The 19748-nt window shown below is 58.8% G+C and overlaps 2 protein-coding genes across 2 annotated transcripts in view; both read right to left on the reverse strand.

The window, feature by feature from the left end:
* Window positions 1–86: 86 nt before the first annotated feature.
* On the reverse strand, window positions 87–14163 carry IQCN (IQ motif containing N). The gene is made up of 5 exons (XM_040444927.1): window positions 14098–14163; window positions 12067–12204; window positions 8643–10913; window positions 7407–8525; window positions 87–1097 (listed from the first exon to the last, which is right to left on the reverse strand). The coding sequence occupies exons 2-5, from the start codon at window positions 12148–12150 to the stop codon at window positions 171–173; spliced, it is 4401 nt and encodes a 1466-aa protein (XP_040300861.1). The 5' UTR covers window positions 12151–12204; window positions 14098–14163; the 3' UTR covers window positions 87–170.
* A 3737-nt stretch (window positions 14164–17900) lies between these two features.
* JUND (JunD proto-oncogene, AP-1 transcription factor subunit) overlaps window positions 17901–19748 on the reverse strand; it is a 6956-nt gene continuing 5108 nt past the window's right edge. Inside the window, exon 2 of the mRNA XM_040444938.1 lies at window positions 17901–19748. Within this exon, the coding sequence (XP_040300872.1) occupies window positions 18618–19661 (1044 nt within the window). The 5' untranslated portion in view covers window positions 19662–19748 and the 3' untranslated portion in view covers window positions 17901–18617.

Consider the following 19748-nt stretch of genomic DNA (forward strand, 5'->3'; position numbering starts at 1 on the left):
CATCCAAGATGTTCCAGAACCTCTCAATTCCCTCCCACACCCCCAACCACACCCAAGACACCCCACGAGCACAGGTGGACCAAGACTCAGGCTGTGGAGGGCTTTATTCACTAGACCCTAAGAGCCACATTGCCCCTCTCCTGGTGTCCCCCCACCAGTCAGCCAATGTCCTAGACACCCGGCCACTGCATATACTGCGGATCGTCCCATGCTGCTGGTCCCAAGAGCGCATCCGTGGTGAGGGCGGCCCGAGTGTGATGGCCGCGCCAGGTGGCTTGAAGCGTCTTGGCTGCCACCTGCTTCTGCCTCAGCTGGCGGCGTGCGCTGAAGCCCCTCCACGCCGACTGGATGGTGGCGGCTGCCTCATTCTGGCGACGGGACTGCCGGGGGCTCCCGGGGGTTGTCTGGGTGCCAGAGCCCCATGGGACGCCTGCCTGGACTCTGGCGCCCCGGCCCATGCCGTGTACCACCCGAGTAGGCAGGGTGTGGCCACACATGTGGCACGTGCGGGGGCTGGAACCCACAAGCATCACCACACTGGGCGGGCTCCCCGCCCCGGGACTCAGGGACTGGCAGAGGGGGCAGACGTGCGGCTGGCAGGACTGGAAGCAGCGGTGGTCAGAGGTCCACCCGGTCCTGCCGCCCATCTCGGCCCACACGCCCTGGAGCAACGCTGGCAGGGTTTGGTCCCGGCGGATACAGAAGCCCCGCCACACGGCTTGGATGACGGTGGCAGCTCTGGAGAGCCGGGCCAGGTCCCGCCGCACACGGTAGCCACGCCAGGCGGCCTGGATGATGACGGCCCACTGGTGCCACGCTTTGATGGCGCGGCGTGCCAGGTAGCCACGTGTGCGCGCCTGGATAACGACCACAGCGCGGATGATTATCTTCTCCACGGCCTGCATCGATGCCATCAGCTTCCCCGGCTGCCTGGGATTCACCGCTGCCTCTCTGCCCACAGTGTCCCCCCGCACAGAAGCGCTGGCCGGCTCCCACGGGCCACCAGGGGTCACTGCGCCGTCCACGGACCCGACGGCTCCACCGGGGACGGCAGAGTTCCGCGCTTGGCCACCAGCTCTGACGGCGTCCGCGGGGCCCTGGAGTACAGCGGGAGTCAGGAGTGCCCTAGGACTATCTGTAGGAGCCACAGCGCTCTGGAAATCCCGAGACCCCCATGTTGGCTCCTGGGTTAAAAGGGGCCTCTGGGAACCACCAGGTGAAGACTCATAGCCCAGAGACACCCTCCAAAACTCTGGGTGCAGCCCAGGGATGCCCATGTGTGTCGCCTCAGTACGCGTGATTGGTGTTATGGCTGGTGGCGTAGCCGGGAGGTGTTCGGGACTTTGCCGTGAGGACCTGTGGGCCTGCTCTCGCACGTCACGTGAGGGCACGATCCTGGCTACCTTATCATCTAGCATTTCCGACACAAGACTACCAGGCATGGACCTATAGGATTTTCTAGAGCCAAGAAACTTGTGGCTGGTCTGAGCCAGATCCCCAGACGCTGGCTTCTCGGGTGTTCTGGGGACAGCTTCTGTCTGGAACCCACCAGATGCCACCCCACTCACCCTGGGTGGATAAAGCGGCACATGTGAGGCCACCCTGGCGGCCCCTGACCTCTGGAAAGTCCTGGGGGTCCCCATCCCAGCTACCGACCCTGGGTGCAAACTGAATGTTATAGTGCTGCCATGGGCCAGCTTGGGTGACCCTGCGACTATGGTAGAAGCCTCCGCCTCGTGGGCGTGGCTCTGGGGCACGTGATCCACCAAGGGGTTCTGAGGCACAATGAGAGCCACCGAGGGGCTCTGGGACCCATGAGCCGCTGTTTCCCGTTGATGAGCCAAAGGGGCCCCGGTAGCTCTGACAGACTCCATGTGCACACTGGGGACCCTACTAGTTGTCACAAAGTGGGAATTGGGGGCCCCCCAAGTGGTTGCTGACCCCTGCTGCAGAGCTGCAGTGACGCCACCTGCCCTCCAGTGCTTGGCAATACTCAGGGCCTGGGGAGGGACAGGGGCCATGCCACTGGTCGGCGACTTGGTTTCACTGGGAACCACCTCCTCCAACAATGGCTTTTGACCGTTGGGAAGGAGCCGTAGGCTGTGGTTGATGTCAGTTGACGGGAGGCTATGGGGCATCCACGGGGTTTCCTCGAGGACTATGGACTCCCCACTGGATTCGGACGCCAGGGACAGAGCCTTCTCCAGGTCCTCTGGCTTCATCATGACCTGGTCATCTGTGGTCTCAAATGGCATCATCCCAGGAGCGTGGCTCAACTGTGAGGCTCTTTGTAGAACCGTGGGCCTTTGGTGCACCCTCCAGGTTGTGCCACTAGCTTCCCCAGCCCGGGGATGAAGTTGAGCCAGGCCAATGGCACGGGATGCTTGGAAGGGGGCTATAGACCCTTCCCCAGCGAGGGATCCGTAGTAAGGATGGGGAGTGATCCCGATCAGCATGGACCCCTGGGGAAGGCTCTGGGCCACATTTCCGACTGTGGGGGGCAGGCCAGCTGCGCTAGCCCTGGACCCCAGAACCAGGCCCCCATTCAGCCCCCCAGCCATAGATGCTGGAACCATAATAGAGGCCACAGACTCAGGGGACACATTTGGGGCCACCTCACTCGCCACTGAACCTGGGACAAGGCTCGGAGCAGTGAAACTAACTGCGCATCTTACAGGGAGGCTTTGCCTCATCCCACCAGCCCCAGACGCTGCAATCAGACTGGGGGCCACAGAACCTGGACACAGGGTCCTGGTCATGCCACTGGCCACAGAACCCAGAGGAAAGCTCTGGGCCACAGCACTGGCCATGGGATCTGGAGGAAGACCCTGGCCCATGCCTCTGATCACAGATCCTGGGGGAAGGCTATGGCTGATACCACAGATCACAGATCCTGGGGGAAGGGTTTGAGCTACACCACTGACCACATAACCTGGTGGAAGGTGGGGAGGCACGTCACTGATCACGGGCCCCAGAGGCAGGCTTTGGCCCACACCTCTGATCACAGACCCAGGAGGAAGGCTGGGGGCCACACCACTGGCCACAGCACCTGGGGCCATAGCTGTGGCCATCCTATTGGCTACAGAACCTGGCACCAGGCCACTGTCTGTGCCCATCACAGGCTCCTGGCTGACAGTGTTTGCTTGTTGGTAACCTGGTGCCACAATTGTGGACACAGAAGGATGCTGGTGGTTCAAAGGTGTTGGGAGATTGACATTGACTGGAGACATATTGGGGGCCATGCTGGCCTGGGAAAACTTGAATGGACTCCTACCCCGTCTGTTGGGCACTGAAGCCCGGGAGAAACCAGGACCCGCCTCTGAGGCTTGTTCATGAACCAAAGGGACACCTGCCACAGAGCCCGGGGATGCAGTGGGGGTCGTCCCACTGGCCACCTGAAACTGGTCTGGGCCCACACCAGTTACCGCACTTCTCTGGCACACACTCCCTGCGATGCCTGGACACACAGGTCCCGGACACACACTTAGGAACATACCAGCAGCCAGGGTCCCCCGAGACATATTTGGGAACATGCCGGCAGCCATGGCACCTGGGGACATGCTCGTAGCCATGCCCCTGAACAGAGCCCCCGGAGATATACCGGTTCCCTGGTCTAGACAAGAGTCCTCTCCACTAGCCACAGGCACCTGGTAGAGGTTTGGGGCTGAAACAGAAACAGCAGAATGTGCAGTCCTACTTGGGCACCTCCCCCTGACACTGAATGGCTGATGACATTCAAGGGACACCTCACTGAACTCAGGGGCCTGGGGGTGTGAGGCCACCCCACTAACCATTACAGGATCTTGACATGGGCCCACCCCAGGGGTCACAGATGGCTGGCTCAGACCTTGACCCATGCTGCTGGTCCCAGATGGATATGATGCACTCGGGGGGACTTCAGTCACAACCGATGGATGACGCCGACTCGGGGCCACGGCATTCGCCCTTGATGATGGTAGATTTGAACCCACTTTAGGGGGCCGACTTGACTGACCAACTGCACAGCTCATACCACTCATTACAGATGGTTGGAATAGGCTGAGGGGCTCCCTACTGGCCACAGGTGCCTGGGCTAGGCTGGGGGCCACCCCACTGGTCACAGATGGCTGGGCTAGGCTGGGGGCCACCCCACCAGTCACAGGTAGCTGTGTTAGGCTGGGGACCACCCTACTGGTCACAGATGCCTGCATTAGGTTGGGGGCCATCCCACTGGTCACAGATGGCTGGGCTAGGCTGGAGGTCACCACATTGGTCACAGGTGGCTGGGCTAGGTTGGGGGCCATCACACTAGTCATAGATGGCTGGGCTAGGTTGGGGGCCACCCTACCAGTCACAGATGGCTGGGCTAGGCTGGAGGTCACCACACTGGTCACAGGTGGCTGGGCTAGGCTGGGGGCCACCCCACTGGTCAAAGATGCCTGGGCTAGGTTGGGGGCCACCATACTAGTCACAGATGACCAGGCTAGGTTGGGGGCCATGGCACTAATCATAGATGGCTGGGCTAGGTTGGGGGACACCCCACTGGTCACAGATGGCTTGGCTAGGCTGGCGGCCACACCACTGATCACTGATGCCTGGGCTAGATTTGGGGCCACTCCACTGGTCACAGATGGCTGGGCTACTCTGGGCACCACCCTACTAGTCATAGATGGCTGGGCTAGGTTGGGGGCCATGGCACCAGTCACAGATGGTTGGGCTAGACTGGGAGCCACCCCACTAGTCATAGATGGCTGGGCTAAGCTGGGGGCCACCACACTAGTCATAGATGGCTGGGCTAGGTTGGGGGCCACCCCACTGGTCACAGGTGGCTGGGCTAGGCTGGGGGCCACCCCACCAGTCACGGATGGCCGGGCTAGGCTGGGGGCCAGGGCCACCACACTAGTCACAGATGGCCGGGCTAGGTTGGGGGCCACCCCACTGGTCACAGATGGCTGGGCTGGGCTGGGGGCCACCCCACCGGTCATGGATGCCTGGGCTAGGTTGGGGGCCACCACACTAGTCAAAGATGGCCAGGCTAGGTTGGGGGCCACCACACTAGTCACAGATGACTGGGCCAGGCTGGGGGCCACGACACTGATCACTGATGCCTGGGCTAAGTTGGGAACTGTCCCACTAGTCACAGATAGCTGGGCTAGTATGGGGGCCACCCTACCAGTCACAGATGGCTGGGCTAGTTTGGGGGCCACGGCACCAGTCACAGACGGTTGGGCTAGGTTGAGGGCCACCCCACTAGTAATAGATGGCTGGGCTAGGCTGGGGGCCACGTTACCGGTCACAGATGCTTGGGCTAAGTTGGGAGCTGTCCCACCAGTCACAGATGGCTGGGATAGGCTGGGGGCCACCCCAGCAGTCATAGATGGCTGGGCTAGGCTGGGGGCCACCCCACCGGTCATAGATGGCTGGGCTAGGCTGGGGGCCACCCTACCGGTTATAGATGGCTGGGCTAAGTTGGGGGCCACCCCACCGGTCACAGATGGCTGAGCTAGGCTGGGGGCCACGCTACTGGTCACAGACGCCTGGGCTAAATTGGGAGCCACCCCACTGGTCCCAGATGGCTGGGCTAGGCTGGGGGCGACCTTACCGGTCACAGATGCCTGGTCTATGTTGGGGGCCACCCCACCTGTCACAGATGGCTGGGCTAGGCTGGGGGTGACCTTAGTAGTCATAGACGATTCAGATAGGCTGGGGGTGACCCTACTGACTATAAATGGCTGTTGCGGGTTTGGAGCCATGTTATCTGCTACTGATGGCAGGGAGAGGCTTGAGGTTAATCTACTGGCCCCAGAGGGCTGCTGATACATGGTAGGGGCCACATTACCCAAAGACACACTTCTGGTCAGTCCTGTTCTATAGGATTTCTGGGACAAGCTCTTCTTCAGATCCATGGAGCTTTGGCCTGAAGACACATCCCTCTCATCCGGATCATCTGAGCCCCAGTGGACACTCAAGGTCACATGACCGGACACTGAGCTGTGGTGCAGAATGGGCATCGGCTCTGAACTCGCAGAGGGAGGGTGGTGGAGGTTTGGAGTCGTGTGTGGCCAGCTCACCTCCCTAGTTTCTTCCCTGTCTCCAGGCCCCTGAGGGCCCCCCTCGGCCTCTCCAGAGAGGAGGGCATCTACCCCGATGTCCCTCTCCAAGCTGGCCTCCAAGGACTCCTCCTCCGCCAGGTCGATAGCAGTCAGACTGGTCACAGACATGGTGGAAAGGCTGAGTGAACTACAGCTGGGCAATGAGCTCTGGGAATTACTCACATTTGGGCCACAGTCTGTGGAGTCTGGGGACAGGCTTCCGGACAGGTCATTGTCCAGACCCTGTGGCAAACTGGCCACCAGTTCATTGAGTATACAGCCAGTCACTTGCTCCCGTGGGCAGTGCCCACTGGAAATGGTACCCTTGGTCCGCTTCCTCTCCTGCCGAGGGATGGCTGTACCGGGCAGGGGGTGTGCCAACCTACTGCCTGGGGACGCTTGGAACACACTGGGATCTACCTGAGTCTTGAGTGCCCAGCGATGACCGGGAGCCTCGGAGCCAGGCAAGAGACCTAGGCTTATGTCACAGGCCTTGGGAGTCTGTGGTTGGGCTAGGGGTGCTTTGCTCACAGCGGCAGCCCTCCGTGGACCTGAGGTCACCTTGCCGATTCTCTCCCTAGGGTCCGGAGAGGCCCGTTTGTGATTTGAGGACTTAGTTTTCTGCACGGCGTCCTCATGGACCACAGATGGCTGTCGTGGAACTTTGGTAGCCGATGACCGGTATACGCCGGGGGGCACCTTGTTGACCCCGGAGGGCCGACACCAACAAACGGATCCCCCATAGGCAGCGACACACCGGTGGGAGTGGGAGGCCTTCCCGCCACCCACAGTGCGGGGAGGCATAGCCGGGGCCACCCTGCCCGCCCTCGACGAGGCCCACGGATGTGGGGCCACCCTGCTGACATGTGGCTTATGGGAGCTCTGGGCTGTGCCACCGGCCACTGACGGCTGGCTGGTGCTTGGGCCCACACCGTTGGCAATGAGCGGCTGCCACAGACTGGGGGGCAGCTGCAGGAGGGGTGGCCTGGGCAAATCGGGGCCCGTGTCGCTCTCCACGGGGTTGAGATCCGATGCCAATTCACCGGCCACTGGGGGGAGGCACACAGTTTCCTCACTGACCTCAGGATTCAGATACAGGTTTGAGGAGGAGTCCCTGCTGGGCCCCATCTCCCGTGATGGAGTGGGGTCCAGGGCAGCAATTAGGGGGTATTGATGAACAGTGGTGATCACTCTACTAGTTAGGGAGGCACCCATGGAGACCACCGACGAGCAGGGTGACCCCCCGAGCATGGCCCCATCCCCCATCTCTGCTAAGAACCCGGCAGGCCTGCCTGTGAAGAAGCCCTCCCAGGCCCCATCCTGGGGAACCCTGACCTTGCTGGGCTGTGGTCTCACAGGGCCTAGGGTGGGCCCCCACGCAGCTGATGGGCTCCCCACCTCCACTGGGGTCGGCATCACAGTCATCCTGCTTCCTGCTGTTTGCGAGGTGGCCTTGGGGAGGACGACTCCGGTCCTCAGGGCTGCCTGAGACAAAGACTGGCTCAGAACCGCGCCTAGCTCCCCCTGACACAGGGCCTGGCTCAGGGCTGCCCACTCCTCCTCCGTCAGCGCCTTGCTGAGCACGCCCGCCAGTTTGCCCTGCTTGGCCTTAGCGAGTTTTGCCCGGAGCTCGGTGGGGGTCAGGGTGCGGGACAAGGCAATGCCCAGCTCACCCCAGGACAGCACTTTCATCAGCGCTGTGCCCAGCATGCCCTGGGGCAGGGCCTTGGTCATCATGGCACCCAGGACTTTCTTTGTCAGGGCCTGGTTCAGGGCTGCCCTCACTTGCCCCTGGGAGAGGGCTTTCGCCAGCAGGGCACGGAGGTCCTCCTGGGAGCCCAGCTCGGCGGCCAGCTCGGCACACAGGGAGGCGAGCTGGGAGGCTGCCAGCTCTTCCTGGCAGGGTGTGGCTGGGCAGGCCATCGACGGCTGGGCCCGGGTGGCTCCACTGTCACCCCAGGATTCAATGTTGCACGTGGGGTGTCCGGCAGATGCCGACAGGGGCATCAGCATGCTCTGGGTCTCAGAGGACCCCTGGCATGGGCCCTGGGTGGCTTTGCCCTGTGCATGGCTGTGGGGCTGGATCTGGGTCAGTCTGTCCTCTGGCTTGGCTCGGGGCAGAGTGCCAAGGGCACCGACGTGATGACAAGGCTGGGAGGAGGCCCTGAACCCAGCCAAGAGCGGCTGCGACTGGATCTTGCTGCTGAGCTCAGCAGGTTGGTGGGTTCCATAGAGGCACTTGGCTGCTTCTGTGACCAGCTGGGCCTGGGAGTGCACCTTGGTCAGCCCGGTAGGCAGATGTGCTTGAGATTGGACCTTTACTGCTCCTGTGGCCAGATGTGCCTGGGACTGTGCTTTGGTCAGACATGTGCCCAGATGTGCAAAGGATGGGGTCTGGGTCAGCTTGGCAGATGGACGTGCCTGGGACAGGGCCTTGGACGGACATGGGCCCAGATGTGACTGAGCCTCAGCTGCGGTCAGCTCAGCAGGTGGATGTCCCTGGGACAGGGCCTTGGTCAGCTTGGTGGATGGATGTGCCTGGGGTAGGGTCTTGGACAGACATGTGCCCAGATGTGCCTGGGGCAGAGTCGTGGTCAATTCAGCAGGCAGCTGTCCCTGGGACGAGGCTGTGGTTGAACACGTGGCCAGCCGTTCCTGGGGCAGAGCTTTGGCCAGACATGTTCCCGTGGCCTTGGCCGGACATGTGGCCGGCTCGCCCCGGGGTAGGACCACAGCTGTTTCTACAGGCACATACACCTGGGATTGAACCTTCATGACATCGGTCCTCAGGTGTGTCTGTAATGAGGACTTGTTCCTGTCCTCAGTCACTTTTGCCCATGGCGAAGCCCTGGGCGTTTCAACGGCCACACTGGTGTTGGATACTGTTTCTGTTTTCACCTGTTTCTGGGAGAAGGTCTTGATTTTTTCAGCTTCTAAAGGAGGCCTGGCTGGAGCCTTGGGAGTCCCAGCCCCCAGATGTGGTGGGGGAAAGTATTTGACCTTTCCCTCAGCTAAGGATGAGCGGGATGAGATCTTGACCATCCCTGTTGTCTGCTTTGCATCCACCACAGCCTTGGCCTTTGGTCCGTTCAGATACGTGTGGGATGAGGTGTTGGGAACTCCGGCTGCCTCTGCTGCTGGAGGTGAAGACTTCAGATTTCCAGCTGTTGGAGGTGGCAGGCACAGGGTCCTGATGATGGCAGCCACCGAGCGGAATTGGGCTGGGGTTTTGGTGACCATGGCCGCCAGACGGCTCTGGGGAGGTGTCTTGGCCATCGCCGGCACTGGGCATGTCTGGGGCGGAGTCTTGGTCATTGCGGCCACAGGGCGTGTCTGGGTTGGGGGCTTGATCATTGAGGCTAACAGGCATATCTGTGGTGAGATCTTGGCCATCATGGCTGCCGGTCCTGTCTGGGGTGAAGGGTTGGTTATCGAGGCTGTTGCTCGCATCTGGGTTGGGGTCTTGGATACCGGGGCTGCTGGGGATGACTGGGGTGGGGTCTTGTTCACCATGGCCGCCAAGCGAGACTGTAATGGGGTCTTGGTCACTGTGGCTGGCTGGGATGTCTGGGGTGAAGTCTTAGCCACTGCAGCCACCGGGCATGTCTGGGGTGAGGCCTTGGCCACCGGGCCTACCTGGTACATCTGGGGTGGGGTCTTGGTTATTGTTGCCGTGGGCGTCGAGCATGGCTGGGGTGGGGTCTTGTTCATCATGGCTGCCAGGCAAGACTGGAGTGGGGTCTTGGTCATCGTGGCTGCTGGGTACATCGGGGTTGGGGTCTTGGTCATCCGGGCCGCTGGGTACATCTGGGGTGGGGCCTTGGCTACTGTTCCCGTGGGCACTACACACGGCTGGGGCGGGGTCTTGGTTATCACAGGTGCTGGGCCTGTCTGGGGTGGGGCTTTGAAGACCTCTGCTTCCATGTGGTCCTGGGTCTGGGTCTTGAGTGGTCGGTGAACTGCCGGGGCAGACCTGACAGGTGGTGATGGCCCGGAGGCTCCTGACTTGCTGGCTCTGGCAGTTCCTTGCTTGGTCTTCACTGTGTCCCCTTCTACATGGACAAGGCAGGAATTTCTGACGGTTCTTGTCAGCAGGCATGGGCGGCACTTTGCATCTAGACTCACTGGACATGGAAGCCTGATGGCAACGGTCTGGTGTGGTAGGAAGGTGACGTTGGGGCCTCCAATGGTACAAGGGACCTGTATGCCCGGCTGTGGAGTACTCTGGGCCTGCAGGAGGACCAGCTGGTGGGTGCAGGCAGCCAGGCTGTCAGAGGAAGGGAACTGGGTCTCTTTGCTCACCATGATGGGCTGAGCCAGAGGGGACTTGCTCTCTCCTGGATGCTGGAACCGCACCTGCTGGGGGGGGTGGTAAGGGATGTCCCCCTCCTCCACTCTCACTTTTTTCTCCACCGACTTGCCAGACCGGAGGAGACGCCTGGTGTTGAAGTGTCGCCAGGCCTCCTGGATGGCCTTGGCTGCCGTCATCTGGGAGATCAGCTTTTGCCGGAGCCGGTAGCCTCTCCAGTTGGCTTGGATGAGGGTGGCTGCATGGGACAGCATCATGTCCATCTCATCTACCAGGATGTTCTTGAAAGCCTGGCTCTCAACCACAGCCCGGAGGCGTGGGATGTGACGAGTTGCCTTCTTGTCCTTGTCCAGATCTTGCGGAAGGCTCTCCTTGGAACCAAGTGGCTCATGCTGAGGTTTTGGACGCAGTGTCCCTGCTTTGTCTTGGAGATTGGGGTCGGACTGGGGCTGGTACAAGCTCTGCCCATTGGGTGATAACTGGGGCTGCATTGCTTGCTGCATTGTCTTTCTTCTTGAGCAGGTCAGCTCTGCCTGTGAAGGGTGGCAAGGAGGTAGGTGGTCAGGGAGTGGGGTCATGCAGGCAAGAGGTCTCCTTGCTGCAGCAAGCACTCTAGGACCTACATCCTCCTGTTCTTGGCACCTCACAATCTTCCTCCTCTCCTTTGCAAACCCTCTTTCTCCTGGCCACCTACCGCGGTGGCCTTTGGTACCTATGTCTCCCTCATCATCCTGTGGCCACTTCAATGCTGGCACAGTGCACCCGCTCGGTTAAATGTCCAACCACCTTCTTGCTTTTTGAACTTCCTTTATGTCTGGAACATAGTGTGAATATAGCACTGATCACACTATTTTGGAAAATTTCTGGGGTGTGTGTGTGTGTGTGTGTGTGTTATTTTTTGCCTCTCCCCATTTACTATGAATTCCTAGAAGGCTAGAACCAAGTCTGAGTCATTTCTGAGTCCCCATCTCGGTCACGGGGCCTGGTTTCAGGCTGCGAGCAGGTGAGTGTTGGGTGGGTGGCTACATTAATAAATGAGTGGTTGAGTGGATTGGAAGTTGGGCAGATAGGTGGACGAATGACTAGATACGGAAGGGATAAATCTGGATAAATGAATGGTGAGTGGGTTGGAAAGATGGATAAAGGGTTGTGTGGAAGAATAAATCGGTAAATGAAATTGATGAATGAATTGATCAACAGATCAACAAATAAGGAAATGGACACATGGATGGATGGATGGATGGATGGATGGATAAACAAATGGATGGATGGATGGATGGATGGATGGATGGGGAGAGAGAAGGAGGGAGGAATGGATGGATGGGTAGACGAATGAGTAGTGGATGGATGAAATCTGAGTAGATAAATGGGCGTATGAATGAAGAGAACTGAAGGAGTTGAAGAGATCAATGAACAGGAGGTAGACTGATGGCTGGATGGATCAGAGAATAGATGGTGGGTGACTCGTAGATGATGGGTAGATCAACGACAGATGGAAGGATGAGTAGAAGGACGAGGGGGTGACTGCGGTTTTCAGAAGTACCTTGGTTCAGAGGGAGTTGGGATATTACTAAGCAGCCCTGATGCGTAACCTGGAAAATAATACACTTGTCTGGCAGAAGCCCCCCCCACATCCCTGCCATCTGGTGGGAGCAGCCAGATTTCTTTTCCCAGCCATCTGCATACCTTGAAGGGCCATAGAGTTGGCGAAGGAGCAGGAGGAGAAGGTGCAGTCTCAGAAGCCAACTTGTAAGAGGAAGCAGCCTTCATTCAGCCCTTCATCTCATGCAACGTGCAGCAACACTGCCCTGGGCTGGCTCTGACCTCAAGACCAACATGAGAAGAAATGTTAAAAAGCAGACAAACAAAATCCCCAAACCCTAGCATCTCAAAACAAAAATCAAAGACTTTTAATTCCACAAAGATGAATGTACAGAGAAGTTCATTCTAGTGTTATTCGGGGTTTTTTAATGTTTGTTTATTTTGAGAGACGGAGAGAGAAAGAGTGCGTGCGAGCAGGGGAGGGGCAGAGGGGGACAGAGAGAATCCCAAGCAGGCTCCATGCTATCAGCACAGAGAGTGACGCAGGGCTCAATCTAATGACTGTGAGATCGTGACCTGAGCTGAAATCAAGAGTTGGACACTTAACTGACTGAGCCACCCAGGAGCCCCTAATGTTATTTTGTACATATAAGCAAAACAGTTAGAGATAGCCAAAAAGGTGATTCCTAGGGGGTCAGTTACAAGTGCATAAAGAAGGATGTTCAAGGATGTTCATCACTGTATTGTTGAAGAAGAGTAAAAACTAAAAACCACCCAAATGGTTATCAACAGGAGGCGGCTTAAATTACACAGAACAAGGGGGCCTGGGTGGCTCAGGTGATTAAGCGTCCGACTTCAGCTCAGGTCATGATCTCACGGTTTGTTAGTTCAGGCCCCGTGTCGTGTCGGGCTCTGGGCTGACAGCTCGGAGCCTGGAGCCCGCTTCGGATGCTGTGTCTCCCTCTCTCTCTGCCCCTCTCCTGCTCGCTCGCTTTCTCTCAAAAATAAACATTAAAAAAATTGTTTTAATTTACTCAGAACATTCATACAGCGGTATGCAATCCAGCCATCAGAAAGGTGTCCAGATCCACAAAAAAGGGCTAAAATTTAAAAGATGGACACAGCATGACCACTTGGGGAAACTGTCGGTATCTTGAAGGCGATTCATCAATTCCACCCTGACATTTACACTCAAGAGGTCCACGTGTTCATTACACTCACCCCAAACCAGAAACCGTCCAAATGCCCATCAACAGAAGACTTAAATTCAACCATATCAGTAATTGATATAATAGACCAAACACCTTAAGACAGAGATGATCGAAATAGATTTGTTTTCAAAGACCCACGCGCTGCCTCCTTTCACAATGAATGTTGTAGCGTCACCTATGTAATGGCTTGAATATCCTGCCCCAGCCCGGTGTTCACCCCAGCCCCAGGACAGGCTGGGCCCATTTCAGGACAAGCATCAGTGTGAACTGAATCATAATGGCAAATGGGCCCGAGGCTGGTTCTCCTGGAGGTGGGCACAGTCATTGTCCCCATTTCACAGAGGAGAAACCTGAGGCCCGGAGAAGCCAATATACCATATTTCTTATTTCTTTGTTATTTCTGATTTGCCTCCCCGCCAATTAGCTATGAGCTGCCCATGGGTAGGGATGTCTGCCTATTTTCTTTGCTGTTGAACCCCCAGTGCCTAGAATAGTACATACAATAGGTGCTCAATAGATGTTTATGGATAGATGCATGGATGGACGGATGGACGGATGGGTGCAGCCCAAGCTTCAGAACTTGGAGAGAGCAGCTTCAGGATCTGAAACGGCCTATCCCAGAGTCTGGGGTTTCATCAGCCATATGGGTCAGCCCTTTCAATGGCTTGGAAGTTTTGAGTAAACCCCTCTGAGCCTCAGTTTCCCTGTCACGCAAGCTAAGACCACTTTCCCGGCCTCCCAAGAAACATGATAGGCTCTCCAGGCTGGGACCCCAGGCAGACAAACCCACCATCAGGTTTTTGGGGGGCGCCAAGCGCCCCTGGTCTGAGGGACTGAAAAGCTGACCCACTTCTTGGAGTGGCCTGGAGAGTCCAAGGGGACTCTGAGGATGCTGGAGGCCAGGGGAGAACAGCCCAGTCTCTGTGTACCCCCCCCCCGCAAACCCTCCACCAGCCCCACTCACCTGCCCCTGAAGCTGAACCGACCGGCCCGAATGGCCAGCCTTGGGGCCCTGGTGCCACAATGGCTTTGTGACTCACAGCCAAGTTCCAGCCAATCCCCACCAGCTCCTCCTGGGGAAAGGGGGTTCTAGAAGGCAGACCCAGTGTGGGGGCAGTACCTAGATCAGAGCTGAGGGTTATGGTGGTTGCTACATATTTCCTGCCTGTCCTGAACAGAAAATTAAGGCCCTGAGCACAGAGGGGGGCCCGAATTCTTCCCCTACACGTGTCTCAAGGCAGACTCAGTCTCACATACCTTGGGCATTTGTTGAGAACCTAAGTTTGTAGTGGGACTTCATCTGGGTCTGGGGACACAAACAACTCAAATAACTTGGGGGTGTGAGACTGCTAGGAAGGAATCAAAGAGGGGGTGGATGGGCTGAGTCCCAGAGGAGAAGGGGTTAGTCACAGGAGAGCTGGGGGAAGGGCATCCCAGGTGGAGAACACAGCTTGGGCAAAGGCGCTGAGGCAGAAGAAGTTAGGCATGGTTAGGGAACGTGGAGGCCGATGTGGTTGGAGGCGAGGGAGAAGAGGGCCGGAGGTGGAGGACAACTGAATAGGGAGGAGTCAGAGAGGAGTACGGAGTTTGGGTTTTATCAAGAAGGTTCTGGGGAGCCATAAGGGGTCCAGAGCAAAGAAGACACTGCTGTTGTAAAAGGCCAGGGATTGTCTGTGTCTGGCTCTGAGGACAGGGGCTCCTTAGAGTGAAGCTAGGCCCAAGGTCCCTTGGGGTCCCCATACGGGCCTGGCAAAACTGGGTATTGACTCTGAGCCACAGTCCTGAAGGGGAAAGTGAGGCCACCGTCCCCATTCACCTCCTGGGGCTGGGCTGATGCCCGGTGTGAATCACACTGCTGGCCGGGGCTGGGGCTGACACACACCTTGGCCTCGGCTCAGCAGGGTCCTGCCAAAGCCACACAGCCCGGCCCAGCAGCCTCTGCCTCGCTTCCCTGGGGGTTGCTGGGGAACAGCTTCCAAGGCCAGCTGGGTAGCTGAGGGAAGAAGTGTTATCAGGCTCCTAGCTGTGCAAAGGCCCTGAGGCCAGAAAAGAAAGAAGTAGTTTGGGGGGGGAGGGGGTTGCCTGGAGAGACACTGACCTCTCCAGGGCCAGATGCACTCAAGGACTTTTTTTTTCCAGAAAGGTTTCAAGTATGGGGTCAGATCTGTGGTTTTCAACAAAGCCCCCATGTCACATGCTGGTGAAAACATAGGGCCTCCTCTTAGACCCAAGGCTCCTGGGAGCCAGGCAAGAGTCTAGGGTTCTAGCCCCTGCTCTGCCATCTAGCAGGGGTGGGATACAGTAAGATATACTTGGCCTTCGTCCCTGGTCCCTGGCACTCTTCTCCTGAAACTCTCGGAATCTCTGAGGGTGATAAGTGTCTTTTGTAAACTAAAAGATGAGTGATGGCTGGGGACTAACAGATAGCTTCAGGATGGGGGCTGGTCCCCAGAAAGACCAAGGCATTAGAGGGTTGGAACTTTCAGCCCCACCTGCCAGCCCTCCTGGGAGGGAGGAGGGGCTGGAGATTGAACTAATCACCAAAGGTCAATGATCTAACCATCATGCCTATGGAAAAAGACCACTGGGGTTCAGAGAGCTTTTTAGTTGGTGACCACGCGGAGGTACCGGGAGGGCGGCACACACAGAGGGCGTGGAAACTCCACCCCCCTTCCCCTTGTATCTTGCCCTATATATCTCCACCTGGCTCTTCCGGAGTTGTATCCTTTAAAATAGTCCAGTAATAGTAAATAAAGCACTTTTCTGGGCTCTTTGAGCTGTTCTGGCAAGTTATAAAAACTGGGGTGGGGGTCATGGAAACCCTTGGTTTCTAGCTGGTTGCTCAGATGTCCCAGGTGACAACTTGGGGCTTGCACCTGGCATCTTTTTTTTTTTTTTTTTTTAATGTTTATTCATTTTTGAGAGACAGGGCATGAGCAAGGGAGGGGCAAAGAGGGAGGGAGACACAGGATCCGAAGCAGGCTCCAGGCTCTGACCGTCAGCACAGAGCCCGATGCGGGGCTTGAACCCACAAACCGTGAGATCCAGACCCGAGCCCGAGCGACTAAGCCACCCAGGTGCCCCGTAACTGGCATCTTAAACGGGGATGGTCTTGTGGGACTAGGACCTTCACCTGTGGAATCTGTGCTAACTCCAGGTAATGTCAGAACCGAATTGCAGGGCACCTGGTGTCTAGAAAACCGAATTGGTTGGTGTGGGGGAAAACCCCCCAACACATTTGACGTCAGGATTAGGAATAAAACAGTTCAGGGGGGTGTCGGGCACATCTCCCAACCTCCTGGGCCTCCCCTTCTCGGTAGATTGGGGGCTGCACGGGAAACACTTGAGTATCATTATTATTCTTCCCCAAAAGTGATATGGGAGATGTTACCTGGGCATGAACGTACCCATTTCACAGCACAGAAGGTAGAGGGGAGAAGGGGAGAGGACTTGGTTGAGGTCACGCAGTGGCAAATTGGCAAGTGAGGGCTCCGTCTCCTGAAGAGTGAAGCTCTGCCCCTAAAACATGGCTCTTGGCCCCCTCTGTGTCAAGACACCCCCAACTCAGCTTCAGCCTCTTTCTCGCTCCCGGGCCCCCTCCTGAAACGTCTGCCTGAAGGTAGGTGGTGCTCAAGGGGAGGTCACATGGTTAAAAACCAACCCCCAAAGCAGCTCCCGAAGCCTTGAAAAGTGGGCGGCCAGGGTGATCAGAAGGAGGAGTCCCACCCTTTCAATGGCAGAGGGACTGTGGGCATGTGCCGTTCCTTCTTTGCACCTGTTTCCCCATTTATAAAACAGGGACAATTCATCTGCCTTCCTTAGCAGGGCTGGGTATACAGCTGGCGCTCAACACACGACCACCAGCTTGACTTGCCCTGTGCCTAGGTCCCTCCAGGCCCCAAGTGAAGCAGAAGCCCCAAACCCAGGGTCTTTTGCCCACACAACAGCACGGGCCAGAGCAGGCAGGGGAAGAAGGCGGCCTGGCAGTCAAGGCTCTGGAGGTGAGGTCCGCATGTCCCTGCAGTCTCCCGAAAACTTCAGGCTGTGTGACCTCAAGTTACTCAATCTCTCTTAACATTAGTTTCCTCAAAATGGGAGAGTAGGATGTTGGGAAGGGAGAGGTCTTCAGGGAGTACTTGGAAAATCCTGACTCCAAGTCAATGCCCTTAAAGGACGATGGCACAGAATGTAGCTCTAACTCCAGTCCTGGAGGCAGACGGCCCGTCAGACCCCACCTGGGCCACTTTTCTTCTGGTCCTGAGATAGCATCTCCATCCACGGGACAACGATGAGGTTACACTGAGCACCACCTGTAGCCAAGCACCACTGTGTGAACAAAGTGTTCATCCTCCAACTTTGTGGGACAATGTTACAACTGTTCTGCCCATTTGACAGACACGGTTAACAGAGGCCCAGAGGTCCAAGTTTCTGCCTTTTCCTGCCTGCCGGTACTGGGCTGTCCTCTTTCCATCTTGGTGTCTCTTCCCCCAAGGAGACAACCGTGGGCCCATTAGTTCCAAAAGCTTGTTGGAGATCCCAGTGTCCCCCACCTAACCTGGACATGAGTCGGCCCCAAGCCTAGGCGCGCCTAGATGGCGCTCGCTGCGCGCCAGATGTGCAAGGCCCCTCCCGGACGCCGGCTCTCCTCCGAAGTAGGGGCGGAGGGAGGAGGGGAAGGCGGCAAGGAGGGGGAAGGGGAGCGTGCGGGCCAGGCCCAGCCCAGCCCGACAGGCCCCGGCGGGGGAAGAAGGAGGCAGAGAGCCGAGCTGGCGTAACGAGACTTTACTGAAAACAGAAAACCGGGCGAACCAAGGATTACAAACCGGAATGTGGACTCGTAGCAAAACAAAACAACAGAACAAAAAGGGAGGGAGGAGGGGTGTCGGAAAGACGGAAGGGGGGGGGGAGCAAGAGCGAGGAAAGGGAAGGGAGTTTTTTTTTTTTTCTTCTTCCCATTTCTTTAAAAAACCAACACAAGAAAAAACACACACACACAACCAACGTTTGTTCCCGAGTAGAAACATAAATAGGGCAGAATCGAACACTCTGTTCTTCTCTCTTCCAAAGGCAAAAACAAAAAAAAAAAAAGTAAAAGGAAAGGCAGGGCTTGAGGCTGCGCCCCCTCGGAGCCCCCTTCGGCAGCGGTGTGCACAACGGGGCGGCCGGGGCGCGCGGGTTTGTGCAACACTGGGTGGCCGCGCTCGGGGAACAGAGGCAGCGCGAGGGCGGGGGGGGGGGGGGTCATGCGCTTGCCCCCCGGGAGTAGGGGGTCCAGCTTGTCGAGTCTGAGGCGCCCTCTCCGAGTCCTGGGCACCCTCGGGGGGTCCTCGGGGACCGCGCCCTCTCGGAATCCTGGCACCCTCGGGGTGGGGGGGGTGTCCCCGGGGCCGCGCCCTCTCGGAGTCCGGGGAGCCCCCGCCCCCCCCCCCCCACGCAAGCCCGCCTCCCGGGGAGGGGGGCCGCGCATGCGCCCCGCGCGCGGGCTCAGTACGCGGACACCTGGTGCTGGGGCAGCAGCTGGCAGCCGCTGTTGACGTGGCTGAGGACCTTCTGCTTGAGCTGCGCCACCTGCTCGCGCAGCAGGCTCGCCGTGGACGCCAGCTCCGTGTTCTGGCTCTTGAGCGTCTTGACTTTCTCCTCGAGGCGCGAGATGCGCTCCAGCTTGCGCTTGCGGCACTTAGAGGCAGCGATGCGGTTGCGCAGCCGCTTGCGCTCCGCCTTAATGCGCTCCTGCGTGTCCATGTCGATGGGCGACAACGGCGGGCTCTCGCCGAAGCTTGGCACGTCGGGCACCGTCTGCGGCTCATCCTTGAGCGCCGTCAGGCGGGGCGGCCCCAGCGCGCCTGGGGGCGGCGGCGGAGGGAAGGGCACAGGCTCGGCGGCGAAGGCGACTGTCGCAGCACCCCCTGAACCTCCGGTGCCGCCCGCATAGCTGCTCAGGTTCGCGTAGACGGGCGCCTCGGGCGTGGCTGCCGCCGGGGCCAGTTCGCCAGGAGGCGCGGCGCCCGCAGCCGTGCCCGAGGGTCCTCCCGCGGCCGCGGCAGCGGAGGCCGCGCCCGCGCCCAGCTGGTTCTGCTTGTGCAAGTCCTCCAGGGCCTTGACGAAGCCCTCAGCAAACTCCTGCTCCTCGCTGGCCGCCACCTTGGGGTAGAGGAACTGAGTGCTCGTCGGTGTGGTGGTGACCAGCCCGTTGGACTGGATGATTAGGCGCTCGAGCTCCGGCGAGGCGAGCTTGAGCAGCCCCAGGTCGGGCGAGGCAAGCAGGCCGTCGGGGGGCGCCGCGCCTGAGGCGCCGTCGGTGCGCAGGGGGGCCGGGGGCGGCGCGGCGGCAGGCTTGAGCGCCGCCGCCACCTGCTCGCTCAGGCTCAGCGTCAGCGCGTCTTTCTTCATCATGCTGCCAGTCGCCGCCGTCGGGGGCGCCCCGGGGAACAGGCGACCCGGGGACGCGAAGCTACCACCGCCACCACTGCTACTGACGCCGCCGCCCAGGCCGCTCAGCGCCTCATCGCCGTAGAAGGGTGTTTCCATCCTCCGCCTCCCCCGCCGCGCCGGCCCGGGGGGGGGGGGAGTGGCCGCGGCCGCCCGGGGGGCCTGCGCCCCCCCGTCCGCTCGGCC

This window comes from Herpailurus yagouaroundi, unplaced genomic scaffold (assembly GCF_014898765.1).
Source record: "Herpailurus yagouaroundi ecotype Mexico unplaced genomic scaffold, PumYag 193, whole genome shotgun sequence".
Lineage (NCBI taxonomy): Eukaryota > Metazoa > Chordata > Mammalia > Carnivora > Felidae > Herpailurus > Herpailurus yagouaroundi.